The sequence below is a fragment of the Rhipicephalus microplus genome, chromosome 4, assembly GCF_043290135.1.
Source record: "Rhipicephalus microplus isolate Deutch F79 chromosome 4, USDA_Rmic, whole genome shotgun sequence".
NCBI classification, from domain to species: Eukaryota; Metazoa; Arthropoda; class Arachnida; order Ixodida; family Ixodidae; genus Rhipicephalus; species Rhipicephalus microplus.
In genome coordinates, this window is record NC_134703.1 from 220,282,008 (window position 1) to 220,304,058 (window position 22,051).

General features: G+C 45.4%; 1 protein-coding gene across 3 annotated transcripts in view; it reads left to right on the top strand.

The window, feature by feature from the left end:
• rhea (Talin_middle and talin-RS domain-containing protein rhea) overlaps nucleotides 1–22,051 on the top strand; it is a 908,869-nt gene that overhangs the window by 830,034 nt on the left and 56,784 nt on the right. For all 3 annotated transcript variants that reach the window (XM_037423602.2, XM_037423603.2, XM_075891790.1), the window contains exon 51: nucleotides 21,609–21,734. In XM_037423602.2, the coding sequence (XP_037279499.2) occupies nucleotides 21,609–21,734 (126 nt within the window). The remainder of the gene's footprint in view (nucleotides 1–21,608; nucleotides 21,735–22,051) is intronic.

The window sequence follows — 22,051 nt, forward strand, 5'->3', positions numbered from 1 at the left end:
CTGTGGCCTTTCATGCAGTATAGCCCCAGACGACTGACTATTTTAGTCCGTGACATAGCCCTCCAAATAGGTGGGGGGGGCTTACAGGTCTTCTGTGGACGCTGTGACCCTGGCCCTGTAGGATGACTGAGAAATGCGGCTGTCGGTATTCGACTTCAAAAATTTGTCCCCATCTTTCCCAGAAGAACTTGACGGATTGCTGCTATCGAGAGCAGACTCTGAAGACCCATTCTACGCGTCTCCCACCCCCACATTTGAATTGGCACATTTACGGTAGGCAAGGACAAATACCCAGGACGTTCCTCCTGAAGGCCCGATGAATGCTCCTGCATCACACGCACTTGAGGGTGCACTTCAGGTGGTGCGAAGTTGCATTGGACAATAGCAGGCATATAGCTACACTGGACAGCCAGGACACCAGGAATGGAGTGCTGAGGGAAGACCTCTGTATTAAAGGGAGAGGGTAAATTGCTCAAGTCACCATAATTTGTGGGGTCTTGAAATGGCGAGCGGGCATTACGCCACGCTCTTGGAGTAAGTGGAGTAAGTAGACGCGGTCAGGGCAAACAAACACAACATAGATACATTTATTCAACTACTTTTATAACGAATATCGTCCGCCGAATGATACATCAATCGTGATCAACCCACTAAGACATCCTTAAACACAATTTCCATACATTTCAAAACAGGACAAACACGAAATAACACACTCAAGGCGGCGTCGCCAACACTTGACTTACCACGTGGGCCCCCCTGGCGCGCAGGCCCGCGGTGCCACGCACCGAGGACCCATGCTAAAGACAACCTTCGCGGCAGCCGCCACGCGAAGAAGAGCCTCGCTAAACTCTCGCCTGCCACCAAGGCTTCCTTTCCCCCAGGGGTCACCGCCAGCGCTACCCCATGATGATGATGACGATAGTGGTCCTCAACGCTAACACAACAACTATCGCCCGATGGTTGTAGCTTGAAATGCAGCTTTTGGGCGAGACACGTCCGCCACACGTGTCTCGCCCGAAAGTCACATAGTTGATGACCTGTTGCAATGTTTCATCAGAAGCAGTAGCTGCCTGAATCGTCTGCTTATTGACTACAGGGGTTTCAAGAGAGACAATCTCCACGTCTAGGATAGTGGAACTATTATTTTGCAATGGGAGCCTGGATCAGCTACGCGGTTCTCGGACCATTTGCACTACACAATGTTGAAGTCATAATACATTAACCTGGCCGACCATCGGGAAATACGCAGAAGACATCTGCTGCAATTACCTGCTGCTAGCAGGGCAAAGACAGCTTGGCGATCTGTCCTGAGCGTAAAAGGCCTACCCCACATATAGATGTGCCAGCGCTCACATGCAAACAAGCACGCTGATGCTTCTCTTTTGCCCACAGTGTACTTCCTTTCTATAGGAGTAAATCTCCTGAATGCAAATGCTATGGTGTGTAGCTGAGAACCCGCACGTTGCTGCAACACTGTACTTAGACTGACATCAGAGGTATCTGTCGTGACAATGTATTCGTCCTGACTGTCGATAAAGGATCAAACATTTTTATAACAGGAGCGCACGCAAGGCAAGCCTTTACTTGTTCAAAGCTGCGTTGGGCCTCTTCTTACCAGGAAAATCGATGTTCCTGTCTGAGCATGTTGCCGAGGGTCTCAACAATATCCGCGTAGTGGTGAAGTAATTTGGCATAATACCCTGTAAGGCCAAAGAAGGACTGAAGATTTTCAGGCATGTAGGAGAAGGAGTATTGAGAATTGCGGGAACTTTGCTTTCCATAGGTGACATACCTTCAGCAGAAATTTTATGCCCCAGGATTGCTAATTTCTTCACCACAAAAAGACGTTTGTGATTCAACTTTATGCCACTCTGTGTAATTCATATTAAGACCTGCTGCTTCGGAAGGACCAGAAAGACCGCAGATCCGATACATTTTCGTTTAATGTTGACTGAACGAGCATCTAAAAAAAATGTACACAGCATGCCTCTGGCCAACTTCTTCGTCTTCGTCTCCAAGCTCTAGCTTAAATCTGTTTTCTACACCTGCCTTACATTCTCATCATGCTCAGACTTTGAGCTTCCCAACACGACTATGTCGTCTAAGTATCAAGCGACACTGTTACAGGATTTCAAAGTAGTAGACATCATTCTTTGAAATACCCCAGATGTGGAGGTTAGACCAAAACTTACTCGTTTAAAATGAAAAAATTTTTCATGCGTAATGAACTTGGTTAAGTCTCTACTCGATTCCTCTAGGAGCAGCTGGTGGTACGCCGATGCTAAGTCCAATTTACAGAAGTAGGATGCACCATTCAGCTTTGGAGTTCGTCTACATGGGGCAGTGAGAAGGCATCGATGACAACGACCTTGTTGGGTTCTCACAGATTGATGCAAAGTCAGATGTCCCCATTTTTTTGTACGGACAACCATGAGCGGCGACACCCATTCAGATGCTGACCCCTGCTCGATGACGTCGTTGTCCTCGAGTCGAAGCAGCTCACTGGCAATTTGTTTCCAAAGCACCAGGGGCAGCTGAAGCAGTTTGGCAGACGCTGGCACAATGTCCTGCCACTGCTTGACCTGGTGGGTGTAGTCTCAGGTGAGTTCTAGCTGCCCGTCAAACAGGTGTTCGAACCCCAGAGGCACACCTGCAGGAAGCTGAGAAAAAACTGGAGTAGCAAGACGACACGTTAATGTTTTGCCGTGGATCAGAAGTTCTAATTGCTGGATGGCATCGAGCCCTAGCAATGAAGCCCTGTGTGCTGTCACGTAGAAAGTAACGGAGGCCCAATTCTCACCGTGCTGCAAGTCAAAGCGCAAATATCTGAGGACTGGTTATGCAGTGCTTCAAAAAATATTGTAGTATAATGAATGTCTGGAGCAGTCTATTCTTAAAAGCAAAACACATGTCAAAGTCCTTCTTCATCATTAGCAATGCAGTGGCTCCTGTATCCACTGAAAGGGACATTTGAACTTGTTCGCCAATGACCGCAGCGATACGAAAGTCTTTCGGGCTTGTCGGCGTAACGTTCACGAACAGGACTGTGGCAGCCCCAAAGTCAGAGTTTTGCATGGGGCTAACCTCCTGTACTGACGCTTGCCGTTTACGACAAATTGCTGCTAAGTGGTCTTTGATACGAGAGAATTGGCAAATTTTGTGTTTGGTCGGACAATTTCATGAAGTTGCCAAATGTCCAAACTTTCCGCAGCAGAAATAGGGGCCCAGTGGAGGCCTGGAAGCAGGCTGACCCGCTTGTTAATTGCGAATGCCATCCTGCAGGCTCGCTGACGAGCCAGTGCAGCCAGGTAGAGGCAACTTCGCAACTGGGCAAACAGCCGAGCCACCATTTTGAGCTGCTGTGACATGCTGAATCATGCTGTTGTCACTGGCTAGTGAACCAAGTAGCCATTCATTTTCACTGAATGCCACATGTGCTTTATGAAGCGCCTTGAAGTCTCGTCAGAGTTCTGCTTTTTGTAGCGTGAGGGCTTCCCCATATGACAGCAGTGTGGCTCGTACCTCCGCGTTAGTGACTTCGTGTATTATTTGGTCCCGAATTTTATCGTCGTAAGCTGCGCCAAACTTGAGCACTTTTTCCTTGACAGCTGCAATGAATTCGAGGAAGGTTTCATTGGGTAGGTAGTTGTTGGTGGGTCGTGAATAGGTGTCGCTCAGCTAGGACGTCTTGGCGAAAAGCCCATCAAGAAATTGGAATAACATGTCATACTCTGTTGATATCATCGACGCTGCTGTGTCCGTCGTTGACACTGCAGCCGTGCCCGACACTGTTTGGGTAGTATTTGTAACAGCTTGCGTGCTGTGTTTGCGCAGCAAAGTATTTTCACTGACCCTCGATGCCGAGTGCGCTGAGGAGCGCTTCCACTTGTTTGTCATTCTCCTAGCCACTTCCGCTGCCCGTCTTGAGGTGTATGTGAAAATTTTTTTTGCAATTATGCCACCAAATGGAAGCTACACCGAGCATGTCGACGAAGAGAGGAAGGTTCGCAAAGAGAGTCGCCATGGGTGCAAGAAGGAGGCAGCAAGCTGGAGTGGGAGGGTGCTGCCGCAAGGAAGCTGGAGCAAACACAAAGAAAATTCACTCAGGCCGGCATCAGCGTGGTGAAAAGTGAAGGCACTGACGTACGGCAGAAAGGTCACGCAAAGGTCACTTACGTCAGCACTTCACAACATCGCTCGAGTTGTTTAGTGCTGGAACACAGCGAAGGCGGCAGCAGGCTGACAAAGAGGCTTAGCGACCGGAGAGTGACTACGTTAAGGATCGGGAACAAGGTGATTGGTCAGTGATACTCTCATCACATGAACGACATGTACACATAAAGTTGGTTGGTTGCCGAGGACGGTCCTGGTGAAAGCTTAGCTCCACTTAGGGGCGTTTACAGGAAACTCTACCACACTGGTGTGTGAATGGGATACCAGGGGTCGGGGTACAACACTATCGTACGGTGCTTTGTACTGCATCATTACGTGAAAAGACATGGATACACGACTGAAGCTCGCTACTCACATATGTTCTTTCTGTGGACTGTCGGGGAGCTGTACGCAGAACTTTCATCATTATGTCAGGTAGGCGTGATGCATAGTCACCAGCAAGAATGTGGGCTTGTTGTCGGTCAGGCACAAATGACTCACCAGGCAGACAAAGGCTGTGCTGTAGACCAGTTCTGCAGCGCTGCATTCGACGTCTGCCTTCAAAGCGATGCATATGCCTTGAAGTACAATGGGCAGTGCTTCGACTCAAAGGTGTTCTTCGCTTGCCATGAGTGCGGTTTTCAACTGCCGGTGGAATCACTCTACCATTCTGTTACTCATCGGATGGTAGGCAGTCCTTCTGATCCGCTATGTACGGATGAGCTTCGTCTGACTGGTGAATGATGCAGACTTGAATTGGCTTCCTCTGTCAGTTGCGATGAATAAGGATAGATAATGGCACGCCGAGGCAACAGAACCAGTGGCTAACGAAAGCATGAGCAACAGTTTCGGCTCTTTTGTCAGTAATGGGAACAGCCTCTGCCCAAAGCGTTACTCAAGGTAACAAGTACGTTGGGCCCTGACAGCGTGGCAAGGACCTGACAATGTCGATGTGTACATGGTCGATGCGAGCATCTAGCGCTGCCACAGAAGACACGACGGGTTCTTCGATTTTCCACTTCTTGCTACACGCAGGCTGCGAGAGCACGCTCAGTTTTCTCAGGTTGCTCTCCTCCCCGCGATGCACTTCCGGTTGGCATTCATCTTTTTGAGGCTGGACGATTCTGGCTACCCGAGGAGAGCTTGAGGTTCACTAGAGGCTTCCAGAACAGTTTAGTCGTAGAAGCTCTCTGGAAGGTTGGGCACTTAGGGACTGCTCTTTCGCTTGTCATTATGCATGGCGTTATCATGGTCCCTCAATACTTTTTACTGGTCATGAAACTCCCGCGAAAGTTTCATATAGGGACAAAAGTGGCCATCAGAGGCGCCACCGTATACAGGAGGGCAATGATCTGCCGTGCTTGGTAGGGCAGGTGCGCCTTCACAGAAGCGTTTGTCGTCAAATACACTTCTTCAGATATTTTCCTTCTCCGTGTTCTCGCTCACAAATCATAGCAGTGATTAGTATTGTCAATATTGTACATCATGCGCGTTGTCAAATTGCCCAAGTCATTGATTGCTGGCAATGTTTTGACTGAGAGTATCTGTCAAGTGACGGATGTGTTCGTGACATTTTTTACATTTCTCGATTTCTGTATAGTCGCTTTCGAGCTTAAACCGAACACTTTCTTTCCTTTGTCCACTTAGATATCTCTTTCAATTTTTTTCAGCTTTTTATGTGCGAAATATTTCTGCCTAACGGAGATAAATTTGTGTGCCACTTACCTAGCAGTGGGTAGCATTTCGAACTTTGCAACAACGCTGCGTCTTGCAAGGAAATGTGGGTGAAATTCTCGGCATATTTTTTTGCTGCAATTACTGGCAATTGTCAAGAATTCCAAACTGCCATGAGCACAGGTACATAGAGTTTATTTAAATTTGCGTGGATGAAACTGTGGATGAAAAGTTGGGAGATAGAGTGAATGACACAAAAAAGATCACTGAAAAAAAAATTTATGCCCCTGGTTTTCTCCCTCCTCTGGCCGGACAGGATGGGCGACCACCAGCACGAAACAGTTTGTTTTGTTCGCACGTAAAAAAGTGCAGACGGCACTTAATAAAAAAGTGCAGAACTTCTGCCGTGGTGCTCACAAAATGTGTTCCACAGCCAACACTGGCCGAGGAAGTGCGGTCGTCCAGCAAGATGTTTTCAACAATGTTCATGTAGACATTGGCACAGGTTATATTGTCTATGGTGCGCATTTCAACATGTTCCTCCACAATTTGCAAGAGGCGCAATAGTTGCTCCGTTGGCACTTGCAAAAATCCTCTCGTCTTAATTGCAGTCAATGCAGTTGGCTCTCGGGAGCTGCTTCTAAGTGTTTGGAGGCAGTCCTTGCAGCTTATTTTAGCAAACTTCTTTGCAACATAGCCGCCAAGGTAATCCAAAATGCAGTCCCTCGTTGAGTCCGGATGAATCATATCTTGCATGCATTCAGCAGGCTCCAGCAGTATATCATCAAAAAGAACTGCCAAAGTATCTATCTGAAACGTAAATATTTTTTCATACTACAATGGCAAGAGTGAGAAATTTGAAAAGTGAAAAAGCAGAATAGAAGCTTATTGTATATCATACGACCAGACGTGCATGTCATTAGCATCAAAGGGCTAGACAACATTCAGCACATTTCTATACGATGGAAAGACACCCTACGAGCAGCGTTGGTGTGCTATTAAAATGTTTACCTGATTAACAGTAGGTTCTTTATGTTGAAAGAAATCCTGCATTTTTAAAAGGAGACGTGCACCATCCCCTTCAACTGAGGCTCGCTGTGGCGGACGGATCAAGTTGTTCACCGAGAGCAACCGGTAAATGAACAAAAATTGCTGAACCGTTGGCTGTCTCCCTGCTCTAGCAACATGCCTTGCTATGCCAAAAAACCTCTGAAAGAGAGAAAAGTGCAAAGAAAATGTCTTCAACTAGCGAAAACATTTAAGTTTTCTCGAGGTGGTCTTGTCCAAAGTTTCCAACTAAAACATAGCAAAAGCCACATTTCAGCAGCTTTTCGACAAGCGTCACTGTGCTGTGCAAAGGCATTCTCAGAGCATTGCATGTTGGCTTGCTCAGAAAGAAGAGTTGCTTTTGCTTTGGTAAACTCTGGTTGTAAGTATGCCACCTGTCGAGCCACTCAATGTTCTCCTTCAGTGTCTGAAAAACAATCTGATTTAATTGGAACTTCAAAGGAAGCGAACATAGCTTTGAAATATTAGGGCTTACAGCAATGTGTTCTGCTTCATTATACTGCACATCTTGTGGCCTCTTGGAATTTAAGCAGTCGAATAGAATATTCGTTCGTCTCGCAAAATCCGAGGTCTCTTTGGAGCCACGAAGTTTCACACATTCTTCTCTACTGCAATAGAAGTCCATTGCTGAAACGGTGCTTTCACTGAAGAGCTGAAAAATTTTAGAGAAGCTATATGGCAGAGTGCTGTATTTTCATGAAGGAACAGCACTTTTTGATACATACTAATAATTAATGACACATGCTAGAGCAGACTTGCCTGGACAGCAAGTTTCACACTCAGTTTTTGGAAAGCATTGAGCCTGATGTGTGCTTTCGTAAGCTTTGGCACAGCCCGAAGTCCAGCTTGCTGCTCCTCGTAGTCTAGCAGAGCTTCAAAGTGGAAATGCTGTACTTCTTTGTCACCAGGCAACTGTTACATTAAGAAAAAGCCTGCGAGACAAAACAGCCAGGGCACTGTGATGACTTATCTTAAACTGTGTTACCCACCAGGAATTTTCCAGCCTTCAGAAGGTTATTCCTGATGCACTTGAAGATGTGAGGTGGGTCAATTATGACTTGAATGACTTCGGAGGAGTCACATGGATGCTCAAATGACGGTGATACTCTGGCGATATCGCCGCTGACGCCTAAAAGGAAGACATTTCTATTATTAAGATCACGCACTAGATACCATGAGGATAAATAATGTCTATAAATATTTACCCAAAGAGTTCAATGCTGATCGGTTCGAAGTAGAGTTATCGCAAGTGACTGCATCCACGACGACACCGGCATTCGACAGGAGTACAATGCAATGCAGGAGCAGTTTAGCAATAGCAGAGCCTGGTGCAGCCCCCGACGTGCAAAACGCTCCGACAGTCTGCGACCAGCCACCGAGGAATGGTCGGAAAAGGAACACTAACACATGGTCACCATCTTTCACTTGGTCAGTAGGCTTCGTGTGCTCTGCTAAGTCGACCTTTCCAAGCAGTGTCATATCTGATTCCCTTACATGAAGGCTCCTTCTCATGCTCATCCCGTCAAACATCAGGACCCCTAAAGAAAAAAAGTATTATTTCAGCTGTTTACCTAAAGTCCAGAAAAATCAAATGCAAAAAAATAAAAATTGATACCTCGGCATTTTCTCTCTGGAATATTTCTCACTTTGTCTTTGAGGATGGCAAATAAATTTTCATCAAATCCAAAGCCGGCCTTCAGATTTTTAGGTAGGAGTAGAGTGTGCAAGGGTGTGGTAAAGGCAGAAAATTATTCTCGTGAAGAACTGTATAAACTGCTGTCGATTTTATTTTCAGCAGTAAACAGTCGCAAAGCCATTCTTTTTTATACCTGCAATAAATAAAATGCAGATTTTTGTGTTCAAGATTCAGCGACAGCACCAGCCAACAGCACTATCAAAGTAAAACAAAATATTGCATTTTGGTCCACGGCATCACTTTTCAGTTTCTATCATTATCCAGAAAGAAAACGTGCACACTCCGAAAACCGCACTTCACATAAAACTCCAAACACACTTCACAAACGGGATCTTACCAGGCTGCTTTCGTAGACTTCATATTTGCCTTCATGATGCACTGCTCTATAATGAGCTTTTCGCGGTCTGACAGCTTGTGAATATCTCCGTACATTCTACCTTTTTTATTCGCGTGCCCCTCCGCTTTTGCGAGTTTCCACTGGCGTGATTGAAGCTGTCGCTTCACGCTGCGAAGTTGCGCCTTCACTCTCTGCAGCTCCGATGCTGAACAAACTGGGACTTCTGTTTGACACTCTGCATCAGCGAAGCTTGGGTGATTCTCAGTTCTTACAACATCTACAAAGACTGACAAAGAGCAAATTTCATAAGGGAAGGAGCCAATTTGGTTAGCGTATAGTGAGCGAAATTTGTTAGCGTAGTGAGCGGTTAGGATACTTGCAAGCTTTGTGCCAGACTTACCGTCGATTTCTTCGTCGGCTGCAGTGGAGACGTCCGCATTCGCAACTGTCGCATCACAGTCTGGAGAAAGCTCTAGCGGCCTTTTTACAGGTGGGCGCTTAGTTAGTCCACGTGAACGCTGTTTTGGTTTGGCGAGGTAAGCAGGCAAACCTTCGAAAATTCTTGGCGCGGTGCCTTTCACCAGGCTTGGCCGATCTCGAGGCAGTGAAACGATGTTGCCATTCACTGTACACACGTCCGCACGTACGATGTCACTTGCATCGAAACGTTTTTCGCACACACGAACATACTTTGAGTCGAACGAAAATCCGACTGTCTCTTGTAGCGGGATTGCACGTTTCCACCTGCCGCGTTGTTTTGCGTCGGCTGGTAAGCAGAACAGGGAGACTTTTTCGACGTTGCCCTTGTATACCAAGCGACAGCCCGGCACACAGCAGGTGTTGGGCATCGCGGTCACGACGAGGTGACCGCGAAAAGAGAAAAAAAAGGTGCAAGCAGCACAAACAACACCACTCCGCGCTCACACTCGGCTAATGGCGGCCAGCAGCAGGCGGCTTTCTCATCCCCCCTGTAGCTACGCCAGCGCCGCGGCGCGGAAAGTGCGGGCGGTATATGAAGCTCTCCCATTGAGTTTTATGAAGCTCTCCATACGCGGGAGTTTCATGACCAGTAAAAGTTTTGAGGGATCATGGCGTTATCTTCTAAAGCCTGTTCCGCTATGCGAGATGGGGCGATTACAAGTGGCGGTGAGTGTTTGAAGCTGTACTGTTCATCGCTTTTGTTATATTTCCCGTGAAGCTTTCTTTTGTGAACAACACTGTGAACTGTTGATTGTTAAGTGTGTCGTGCACATGCCACAAAGCTATGTACACGTTCATACCTGCGCATGGAGACAACTTTCGAGTTATTTTTTTTAAAGTAGTCCTTTGTGGTGCCATGTCTGCTTCTTGTGCACTTAGCAAAGACAATTGTGGTCGAACTAGCTCACTCCGAGTTATTTTTTTTTTAAAGTAGTCCTTTGTGGTGCCGTGTCTGCTTCTTGTGCACTTAGCGAAGACAATTGTGGTCGAACTAGCTCACTCCGTTGTATGTTTGCATGTGTGAACCTCTTAGAACTTGATCACTCAGTCTTCGATGGTGATAGAATGCCTTGATTGAATAATAGAGATCGCTACTGTTGATGCTCGCTGGTCAGCATGCGATGATACTTCGATCTATGGGCTAGCATATGTTGTGTTACGCTACGACGCGTCGATGCGAGAAAAAAAAAAATGAAGATGGATTCAGAAATGTATAGATCATCAGCTTTCTCTTTTTTCACCTCTTAGTAATAATGCTGTGCAGCATGTACAGTTATGACGTAGTAGCTCAAATCAAAGCTGAGATACATGAGACTTTCTAACTGCCACTTGGGGCTGGAGAAGAGGCCCAGGCAAGTCTCAAAACAAGTCGAAAACGTGTCATGCGAAAGTTTATTTTTGATATGATGTGCACTCCTGGTACTGATGCCTATGCGTGTCTTAACTTTAGACAAAATCGTAAGTTGGTCAACGCGTGTTTGCAATGTATATTGCACGATAGCTGAGCAGGTATATACCCTCGTGCTCTTTTCGGGACATGATCACTTTTGCGTGATTTCACGTCATGTTGTGCAGTGACTATTACATGTACTAAAAAGACGCCAGCTCGTTAAGCCATCAGGGGCATGGCAGCTCACCTTGCGTCATTCTCAAGGCGGCGTGCGCCAGCTAGATGTTTCGTTCATGGACACGGCAAGTTGTGAGTGATCATGCGAGTGTACAAAGTCGTACCAAAATGGGTACACCTGATGATGTTATTTCAGCTCTACGACAAACTTAGTCACATATTTCCAAGCAATGAAGAAAAAAACAAACGTGCACGCGCCGCATTGTTTAGTTTGCTGCCATGACGGTTGTGTTTGTTTACATTTACGCTGGCTCTCCCAGCCTGACTCTCCCAGGCTACAAAAATCAGGCTGTTTTGTGTAGCCTGGATACCCGGTTGCGTCGTCTCGTGTAGCGATGCGAATACCTCGCGACGGAGATGCACGGTCACGACTGGTTGTGGCTTGCTAGTAGGGGTAGGCGTGCCAGTATCGGCCTTTCGTACTTGGCAAAAAAAAACCACTGCAGGTTTAGCGACGTTGATGTTTCTTGTGCGTGGTGCAATTAGTCGTCATCACCTTGAGCAGCTGCCATTTTGTTGAGGTCTGTTTCTGTGGGCGAGGTTATCGCACTGACTAGGCTACAGGAAAGTGCATCAGCAACAGTGCTGTTGACTCCTTTAATGTGGTGTATATATGTGGTTAACTCGGATATTTATGACATCTGCCGCAATTCATGGGCGGTTTGGGTGCCCCGTTCAGTACTCGGTGACCACAGTGCGTACATGAGAGGTTTGTGGTTTGTTAGAACATAGAACTCGGTACCGTTTGAGAAATGCCGGAAGGGCTGAACTGTCACGTAGGCAGCCAGCAGTTGGCATCTGAAGGTGCTGTACCACTGTTCGGTAAGAGTCAGTTTCCAGGAAAAAAAAGTGATTGGTCGCCATACTTTTTTGATGTATTGTTGAAGGGCGACACCCACAGCTACATCTGATGTGTTGACCATAACGCACTGCCGAACTCTCGGTGTCAAGTAAGTGAGGAGCACGGCGACGGCAAAACGTCTCTTGATCTCCTGGAAGGCCGCTCGGGCCGCGTCTATCTAATGAAGCTTCTTAGCGGCACTTTCGTATGTCGACAGCAGCAGCTTAAGAGGCTGCAGAATAGTTGCACACTGGGTTATGAAACGATGGTAGAAGTTCTCCAGACAAAAGAACTCACGGAGGCGATGTTTGGTTTGAGTCATGGGAACTACTTTAGCCTTATCTGGATGAGGTTCAATTCCGCGGTTCGAGATGACATGACCAAGAAACGTCAGCATGTGCACCCCAAACTCAGACTTGTCCATGTTCACCAGTATTCCATGCTCTGCCAGGCGCCGAAATACAGATTTTAGGTGCACCTTATGCTCATCTGGTGAGCTGCTTGCGATGAGTAGATCTTTAATGTATGCATGACAGAAGTCGAGGCCGTGCAAAGTGCCGTTAATAAAGCCCTGGGTTTTCCGTCCAGAGTTTCGCATGCCATTTGGCTTGCGAAAGAACCTGAACAGGCTGAACGACATTGTTATTGCAGTCTTCGAGAAGTCATCTGGGGCCATGGGATGGTAGGCACGCACGAGTTCGATTTTGGAGAGAAGTGTCGTACCATGCATGTTGGCCATGACATTGTGAATATATGTGGTAATTGATAACTGTCGGCTGCGGTTGCTCGGTTGAGAGCTCGATACTCGCAGCAGAGCCGCCAGTTTCTTGGCGTAGGCTTTGGCATCATGGGTAGTAGGGATGCCCAACGGCAGCATATGGGGGAATTATGCCGAGCTTGAGCATGTGTTCGAACTTCTGTCAAGCTACTTTCAATGTCTGAAGGGACAAGTGGCATGGGCGTGCCTAAACCAGGGGTCCTGGGGTGGAAATGTAGCGCTGTGTATGTGTTATGTGTCTTTGTCCCGTCCTGGATGCGCTATACTTCAGATATTATGGATGACCAACAAGCCCGCTGTGCTACCTTAGTGGTGAAAGACCTTGTGCTTGATGGCACCACCAGTCTGTGGAGGCTGCGTTAGCTAGGGGAACTTGCATAGAATAGCCATAAAACAGGGTGTCTGTGGTGCTATTACAAGCATAGGGCTGAGAGGCGGTTGCTTAGATGACTCTCCGCCCACTTCTTCAGTACACTCATGAAAGGGGATCCTGCACACACCGGCTGCATACATCAACAAGTAGTCCGAAGTGATGCAAGAAGTCCGCTCCCAGGATAGCAAATTTTACGTCATCTACCACAGATATCTCTAAATCTCCTCTTGAAGTCCAGGTCTAACGAAAAAGAGCGGAGCTTGTACATCAGTATCGTCATGCTATTTACTGCGGGCAACGGCGACGAGCTCAGGCCTTTGGGATCAGCTGGTAACACTGGCAGCACGCTTACCTCCGCCCCAGTGTTTCGAATGTCTTTCTCGCAATCAGTCAAGAAGATAGATAGGCAAGTTTACTCTGAGCCAGTGGCACCTTTCTTATGCCCATAAATAAGCGTGACCTACACTGATTTCTGAGTCTCTGTTCATACTACAGGCACTTTGTGAAAAACTTTTCGAAGATGGCTGAACCCCTCAACAAGCTTACAAAGGACAGTGTCTCATTTGTTTGGGGTCCAGATCAGCGCCATGCGTTCGACACCCTCCAAAACCTTCTCCGGGCTCCGCGTGTACTGGGTCATTTTGACGAAAGCACCGACACGGAGTTATACACAGACGCCAGCAACATTGAACTAAAAGGGGTATTAGTTCAGTGGCATCCGAAAAGGAATGCCTCGCTGTTGTCTGGGCCATAACAAAGTTCTGCCCATACTTGTATGGCTGCCCATTCAAGGTACATAGTTAGCGACCATAATTTTCTTTGTTGGCTCCCGCAGGTCGAGATCCCGCAGGTCGCCTAGCACGATGGCTACAAGAATTTGACGTCACCATCATCCGCAAATCTGTGCGGAAACACACTGATGCTCACTGTCGTTCATGTGCACCAGTCGAAACACTGACCTTGAAGACGATGACACTTTTCTTTTCTGCCTGTCAGCAACCAGCTTGGTTCAGAAACAGCGTGATGACTCTGTGCTCATTCCGCTCATTGACTACCTGGAAGGGCTCAATTCTCACCAACCTCGAAGCTTTGCACGCTCGCTATCCTCCTTTTGTTTCTGATTTGGAGTGCTTTATAAAAAGAATTTTGATCCTATCAAGCTACGTATCTGCTTGTTGCACCAATCACGCTTTTTGTGGTGGTGACATTTTACTCGCATGTCATAACGAGCCATAGTTTGGAAACCTCAGCTCTACGCGCACACTGCAACGAATTCGCCACTCGCAAAGACTGTGAAGCACTACGTTAGCACATGTTACCACTGTCAGCGATGTAAGATTCCACCTTTATGACTAATTGGACTGCTGCAACCAATAGGCCCACCGAAGGCGCCTTTTCATCAGATTGGCATGGACTTGCTGGGACCATTCCCCGCGTCTTCGTCTGGAAACCGGCGCATTGTGTTTGCTACTGACTTTTCAACACGTTACTGCAAAGCAAAGGCACTTCCAAAAGCTACCGTAGCAGACGTCGCCCATTTTTTCATTAACAGTATTGCCCTACATCACGGTGCGCCAGCTGTCGTCGTAAGTGATCGTGGGGCAGTTTTCACCACAGAGATGCTGCAGGCAGTCTTGTGATCAAGTGGCACGGAACATTGTAAAACAACTTTTTACCACCCGCAAGCTAACGGGCTCACTGAATGCCTCAACAAAAAAATTGTAGACATGCTGTCAATGTATGTGGACATCGACCACAAGAACTGGGACGATATTCTTCCTTACACAACTTTTGCATACACTACTGCTGTTCAACAAAGTACTCGTTTCACACCTTTTCGCTTAGTCCGCGGTCGGGTGGTCACGACAATGCTCGATGCCATGCTCCTGCCCGACAACTTAGCAATGTATTACATGGATGCCACCAAGTTGGCGTAGTGCGCAGAGGAGGCCCGTCAACTCGCTCGTCGTATTCAGTGTCACCAAACCGCAGATGCATGCCGCTACAATCTTCGTCACCCTGAACTTATTTTCAAGCCTGGTGATGAATTCTGGGTGTGGACCCCTATTCGACAGCGTGGCCGTTCAGAAAAGCTGCTTCGCTGCTACTTCGTCCCTTACAAGGTCGTACGACGTCTCAGCAACGTCACTTACAAGGTTCTCCCAGAAGGCACATTGAGACGTTCTTTTTGCCCCCCGGAAACTGAAGTCATTTAGGTTTCACAGCTCAAGACTTACTTTTCACTCTGTGACTCACCAGGGGAGTGACTGGCTTTATTGGTGACTGTTTTTCTTTGTGTTTCCTTTTTTTGCTTAAATTCTTTCTTGTTTTTTTTTATTTTTTATTTCACTCCTGACTTCACAACGGATTACGTTATTTCACCTTACACCATTCATTTTGCTTGCATAGTAATTTTCATCTCATTTTTTCTTTTTGCTTTCATGTACAGTATCGAAACGATGCCTCTTGGTAGAGGGAGTAATGATGTATGCCACCTCTGAAAGACCAGCCGCTGTGGCTCATACTAATTTTGGGCTGTGAAGAAAAACATAACACTTTAGTTGCTCTAGTGCTGGTCAACTCCTGGCTCTCGGTCTTGTTTTGCTCCAGACATTATGTTGTAGAGCAAAAATATATTTGGAATGAATAAAAATGTGAATACTGTGTAAATTTTGATTTTCAGCTGGTAAACACTTCTATAAAAACACAATATATGCAGAAATATTCAAAAGAAAGGAAATTCAGAATACAGTCGACTCCCTTTAATACGAAGGTTATAGGAACCGTAAGAAACTTTGAATTAAACTTTTCATTAAACAAAATGCAAAAAAACTCAATATTTATTGCTTCACACCTGCATTAAAATAGTCAGTCCTCTCTTGCCGGACCTGGTCAGGGCTAGCAAGTTTTTCAAGCACTACATGCGTTGAAGTGCTTTTTCAGCATTGTCTTCTTTAACAAAACATGAAACGTGCAGCGCAAGAGCAAGACCAGCAGCAACATCGGTAGTTGTGGGTGGTGTTTCATTTCTGTGTCGTTGTCCACTAGCTGAACCACCCGCACAATTTTTCTGTTTGTTAGTGGACCACACGTATCAACGTTCTTGTCACAATGAAATTTTTCAAATGGACGCGCTAAGAACGGCCCCGAAACTACTGTTGTCAAGTCCACCTGTCTGAACTTGATGAAATTCGCAAGCGAATTAGGTTTAACACATACTTTCGTGTGATGTCTTGCTTGGCGGTGCCTCTCTGGTCACTTTCTTTCAAGACTCAAGGTCAAGCGTTCAGTAGGGGCCACTTGTTGCCATTATCAAATGTCCCCACCACAATACTTGAAGTCAGCTATCGAAACAAGTGCGAAATCAACCCACAGTGCGTTTGCAGGCTAGATGGTTTATTATGCTATGTTTGAATAACACAAATGGACACAGAGGGAGGAGAACACACCATCTAGTTTGAGCATCTAGTCGCGCTGTTCCAACTTCAAACATACTTAATTCAACCAAGCGCGGAGTTGAAGTACGCGACACATCGCAACGAAAGACCTAGTTAACTGATGTGGTCATGTCCCGGCATTGGCAAGATGGCTGCTTAGTGAACCATAGCGCTATGGGCAGTGGCGGCAACAGCTCGTTCCGACAGCTGTCTTGGCAGTCTTGGCACATGAGAAATTCCCCATTTTATTGAAAAATACGGTAACCTCGAGCCTCTCGACTGAAAAATAACTTCTAATTAACCAACATTGTGCACTTTTAACTTCAAATTATGGAGCATTTTTTCCATATGGTGCATGCAAAATAATGAGAGCACTTGCTGACTTTTAATTAAATCAAAATTCCAATTAAGCGACTTCAAATTATCGGGAGTTGACTGTATACATTTTGAAGATTAATGACCCAGGAACTGTATAAAAAAAGAATAAATGTTGAACAAAATGTTTCTATTCACATAAATAAATAAAATAGGAACTAAGGTGCTGCTTCATTGCTCGTGCCATGTAGTAAAGCATTGCTTGGTTTTTAATGAGACACAAGTGAACTTTAACAGTTTTCTGAGTAAATTTTTTATTTTTATTTTTTCAATAGGAGCCAGCTGCAGGTGTTCTAATATAGATGGATACCCATGATGTGAATAATCCTTCTATTGGAGGTGTTCAATGAACTTGGCTATTTTGTCTAGCGTCTGCTTTTCCATGAGCCACCTCACTCGGCATAGCTTGGCGTTCCTACATATGCACCTAAGCAAGCATATTTTTTCACACCTCGTAAAAAAAAATACAACAATATTGCACGCAGTTTCAAAGTGCTTCTCAGGTCTAAAATGGGCTTCAGTGGCTTTCTTGTCGTGAGCCAGCACCCAGCAATGTGTGGACCTTGCACGTAGATTGTGCACAAAGCTACACACTTGCAGAGAAAAGCTTCAGGCTGTAACAATGAACGGCTGCAGATGTCTGAGGCTGACGCAAAGCTCAGGTGCTGTCATCCTTGGACTCTAAGCTCGCCCTCACTCAATTCAGGTTCAGGTATAGAGCGGCACGTGTTTTTTTGCAGCGCAGGTACGCACCCATGCGCACGTGATGACCACGCCATAGGAGCAACTAGTCACACTAGATGTGGCCCTGTGTCTGATGTAATGATACAAGTGAAACCAAAGCTACTAGAAACAGCCACTGCCACACTTTATACATGTGGTGAACCATCAGAAATATTTTTTATAGAATACTTTGTCCTTGTCTCCTAGCAGCAGCTCTCTATTAAATAGCTGGCATATATTTCTGGCAATCATTACTGCCCAACTGGATTTTATTATACTATTACTGGCAATTATTACTGCCGCTGTCAGATTGTGAAGCTGACTCCTTACTTTGATATTTGACTTGAAAGTGTTCTTTTGATTACAAAACTTTCATATTATTGTAATATACCCACAAAGGGCATGCACTTCTATCAAGTTTGCCTGCCGAGTGCATTTTTCGAACAAATGCACGGGCAACTCTGAAAGTTGAGTGGCTAAACCAGAAAGTGAAAGAAATTTAACATACCAACATCGATGATCTAAGAGATCGGCAATGATCACCGGTGATTGATTTGAATAGGCCTGGTAACGAGAGAGTTAAGGGGTCGATCACGAGAGCATCCAGACACACAGGAATACTTGCTCTCAAAGTGTCTGCAGCACTCAAAGAAATGCTTTGCATTTAGAAGATCCACTCTCAATTTGGTTTAAAATTCGCCAAAATGTTGTCAGAGCACTTCAGAAAATATTATGAAGAACTTGCTGCATTTTGTTGGAACAGAATTGAAAAATGTCAAACATCTTGTTTCGAGAGTTCGGTTGCTACTGCATAAAGCACATTTCTTGTAACAAGAAAATAAGATAACGCTAAGAATACATTTTCGACCAGTGAGAACTCTTTGTAAAGTAAATGATCATTTTAATTAAACTCTACTTTGTCCTTGTAGATGTGTAGCATGCACATTTTCGTTTCTCTGTATTTCGACTAAATACGGTAATATAAAAGCAGTGAAGGGGAAATTCGGGAGTCGGATCATGTGGTGTAAGAATGTGGCGAATGGGGAGTACCGCAGTAGGATCTAAAGGCTACAGCCACGCATGATTTTCCAGACTTTGTTGCTCTGGTTGAGAGAATGCTGGGATTCCGATTGCGTTGGTTGCATTTTTCCTTCTCGTCACTCTTCCATCTGTTCTCTGTATCCGCACCGTGTTGTGAACCAAGTGCCCTGCGCTCTACACCTTTGTGTAAGTGGAGTAGCGCACGTTGCACAGCCAGGCAGACCACAGCAAGGAGTACGGCTATGCCAGTCATCCAAACACCATCTGAGAAAGAAGTTATGCTTCTAAACTGTGCTTTATTTGGGTGTTATCACTCTTCTGTGCTCTGAAGGTGGCTATGGCTGAGCGTTATAGCTATGACTGAATTTTTTTTTGTGTGTATTATTTCGCGGTGCACAAGACGGAAATTTCACTGCAGGGGCATTTTGAGTGTGTAAAAGATATCGCTGTCTCTCTTTTGCTGAGTGCCCTGAAGCAGGACGTGCAGTCAATTTAAGTTTGAAGGGCACTGCTTCAGGAGGTGCTAGCGCATGTTTTCATCTTGCTCAGACTAGCGATACTGGTGACTGCTTCGTACCTGAACTAGAGACAATTTGTGAGATGAACAAGTTCATAAAGTTTTCTAGCATTTCACAACTGAGGCTCTCTGGTCATATTCCTTAAAAGAATAGAAAAGCTTATGCAGAGAGACAGTGTAGAGAAATGTAAAGCACCATTTTAGGGAAATTGTAATCAGGATTCAGTGCATATTTGCAATGACAGAAGTGCTGCTCCGATTGCTCTAAACTGCTCCAAAAGAGAAATGCTGCTTCAAACAGTAATTTTTGTTAGTACAAATTAACCCAGGGCTGCCCCGAAATGACACCGAGAGAATGAGAGTGACAAACGTTTACTCTTTGATTAACTCGCAAGTCCTTGAGAAACTTGAAAAAACTAGTGTACTTTCATCCCACAGTGCTCATCCCACTGTGAATTATTGGCTGTGATCCCATTTGTGCGACAGAACTGCAATAATGACCATATAGTTCATTTGACCGTTTTTTTTTTTCTCCTCTGGTAGACATGTAGGCTAGTGTGGTGAATATGAACTGGATTGCTTTTATCTCGTAACTGTTATCTAGTGCTCATTTGGTAACGCTTGTAATGGACTGTGGTTATATTTAAATTTGGCACTTAGCTTTTCAAGTTTAATTTGATTTCTGCCCCAAATATTAGTATTTCAAATTATAGCTCATTTCACAGTTCATTTTTGACAACCTGCCATTTGCGTCATAAAATTCACTTTGATTATTGTTTGGTAAATAGCTTTGATAATAAAAGATATTTACGAGATGCTCTGACAATGCTCTGAACTACGATCCTTGGCCACGTGGTTTCAAAAGATGGCATTCTTCCTGACCCTGCCAAAATTACAGCCGTTTCAGCGTTTCCCGAATCGACCACCATGAAAGAGCTCCGAAGCTTCATAGGCCTTTGCTCTTACTTCCGGTGCTTCGTCCACAATTTCGCGACGATCATCGCTCCTTTGACCAATTATTGCATGGCAAATTTAATATCTGCCCCTAAGACACTAGTAGCTGCAGTAAACTACCATTTTTTTCTGCTTGGAAAACTCTTATGGCTGCTTCAAAGTAGTACTTTTACTGCTCCAAAGTATGCTCCAAAATGTAAAAAGTCACTTCCATCACTGATATTTGGCACAATTAACAGTCATGGCCCATCAAGTAGGAATTGTGGGGACTGCAATGAAAGGCTGGCAAAGCCTACCAAGCATGGACATCTTACCAAGAACTTCTGCAATTATTGACACTACTGCCAGCAAACCTGAATAATCTAAGTTGCCAAATCAAGTCTCTCAAGTTACATGCTTCAAAAGGCGTGAGTTGCACAAAGTTGGCGTGATAAGCACATTGTGTGGGCTGCCCACAGCAGAAATCACACTGAAGGGCCAAGGATGTGGGAACTGTCTAGAATACAACACAAAAGATGAGCATAGGTGCTTACGGCAAAGCCCAAACAAGAAATTCTGTTGGCGGTGAAAACAGCACATTGCCAGAAGGTTTATGACTCTCCTTGATGATTGATTGATTTGTGGGGTTTAACGTCCCAAAACCACCATATGATTGAGAGACTTCGTAGTGGAGGGCTCCAGAAATTTCGACCACCTGGGGTTCTTTAACGTGCACCCAAATCTGAGTACACGGGCCTACACCATTTCCGCCTCCATCGGAAATGCAGCCGCCACAGCCGGGATATGATCCCGCGACCTGCGGGTCAGCAGCCGAGTACCTTAGCCACTAGATTACCGTGGCGGGGCTTTATGACTCTCCTGCTATGAGAGCCTTGTCGTGTGCCTAAAAAGGCTTATCTGAGCTTCGAAAATCTTACACAATTAAGCTCCTTTACTTAACATGTAGACCAAATCTGGTATAGAAAGGAGCAGTACTTTTAAGATAATGTTTTCTACAAACAACATTAAAACGATATTCCGGAAACTTCAGAAGGCAGCCACGTGACCAAAACATTTTTCTCTTGGAAATATTCTACCATTTTTCACTGTTTTTAATGCAGTAAATCAGCACAATTTTTTTTAATACATTTTAGATGGTCACCAAAATGGCTGGAACGTTCGGCATTGATTGACCGAGCTTCATTTTGTCCACTGCCAGACGACATTCTTCATGTGGTTGCAGCGACGAATTGCACCGAACTAACGGGCATTATTGGTATAATGACTGTCACACTCCCACACTAACTCTATGAAAGAGTGCCATTTAGTTTAGTTTTCATTGCAGCATTCGTAGTGCACTGCTTTCTTGATGGGCACTAGAGCAATCACCATGTTTGTGTGATACAGCCCTTTTCTGAAGTCAAACAGCTCTGAGCAGACGCCAAGTTCTTGTGAATGTTTGTTGCACCAGCAGCTTGACAAGATGAACCATTCCAAATCCTATAAGAGACTTCTCTTAGTTGTATGTGCGAGAATGGTGCCTCATTCTTTTGCAGGAAGCAGATGAAAACCTCAACTTTGATGAGATGATCCTGGAGGCTGCCAAGTCAATTACGGCCGCCACATCGGCCTTAGTGCGGGCGGCTTCAGCGGCCCAGAGGGAGCTTGTTGCTGCGGGCAAGGTGAGCACATCAGTCACTTGCAGGGTTACCTGGCGGCTTTAATACTCTTTGAAGTGCATCACCTTGACATACACTTGTGATTTCTATGCACACATATTCAAGTTGTACCAGGCATAAAAGCCCTGCTTTGAAATATGACAGAAATTATGTGCAACAATGAATTGGTGTAGTACCTTCTGTTAGTGTGCTTTTTGCTTATTATTGGGTTATAGAACTGCTATATATAGTACCTGCTATAATGCAGGTGTAGGAATGTACTTGAATTGAAAGTTAGTGCTTGTGTGGGTCCTGTTTCATAATATGTAATACTGAGTACT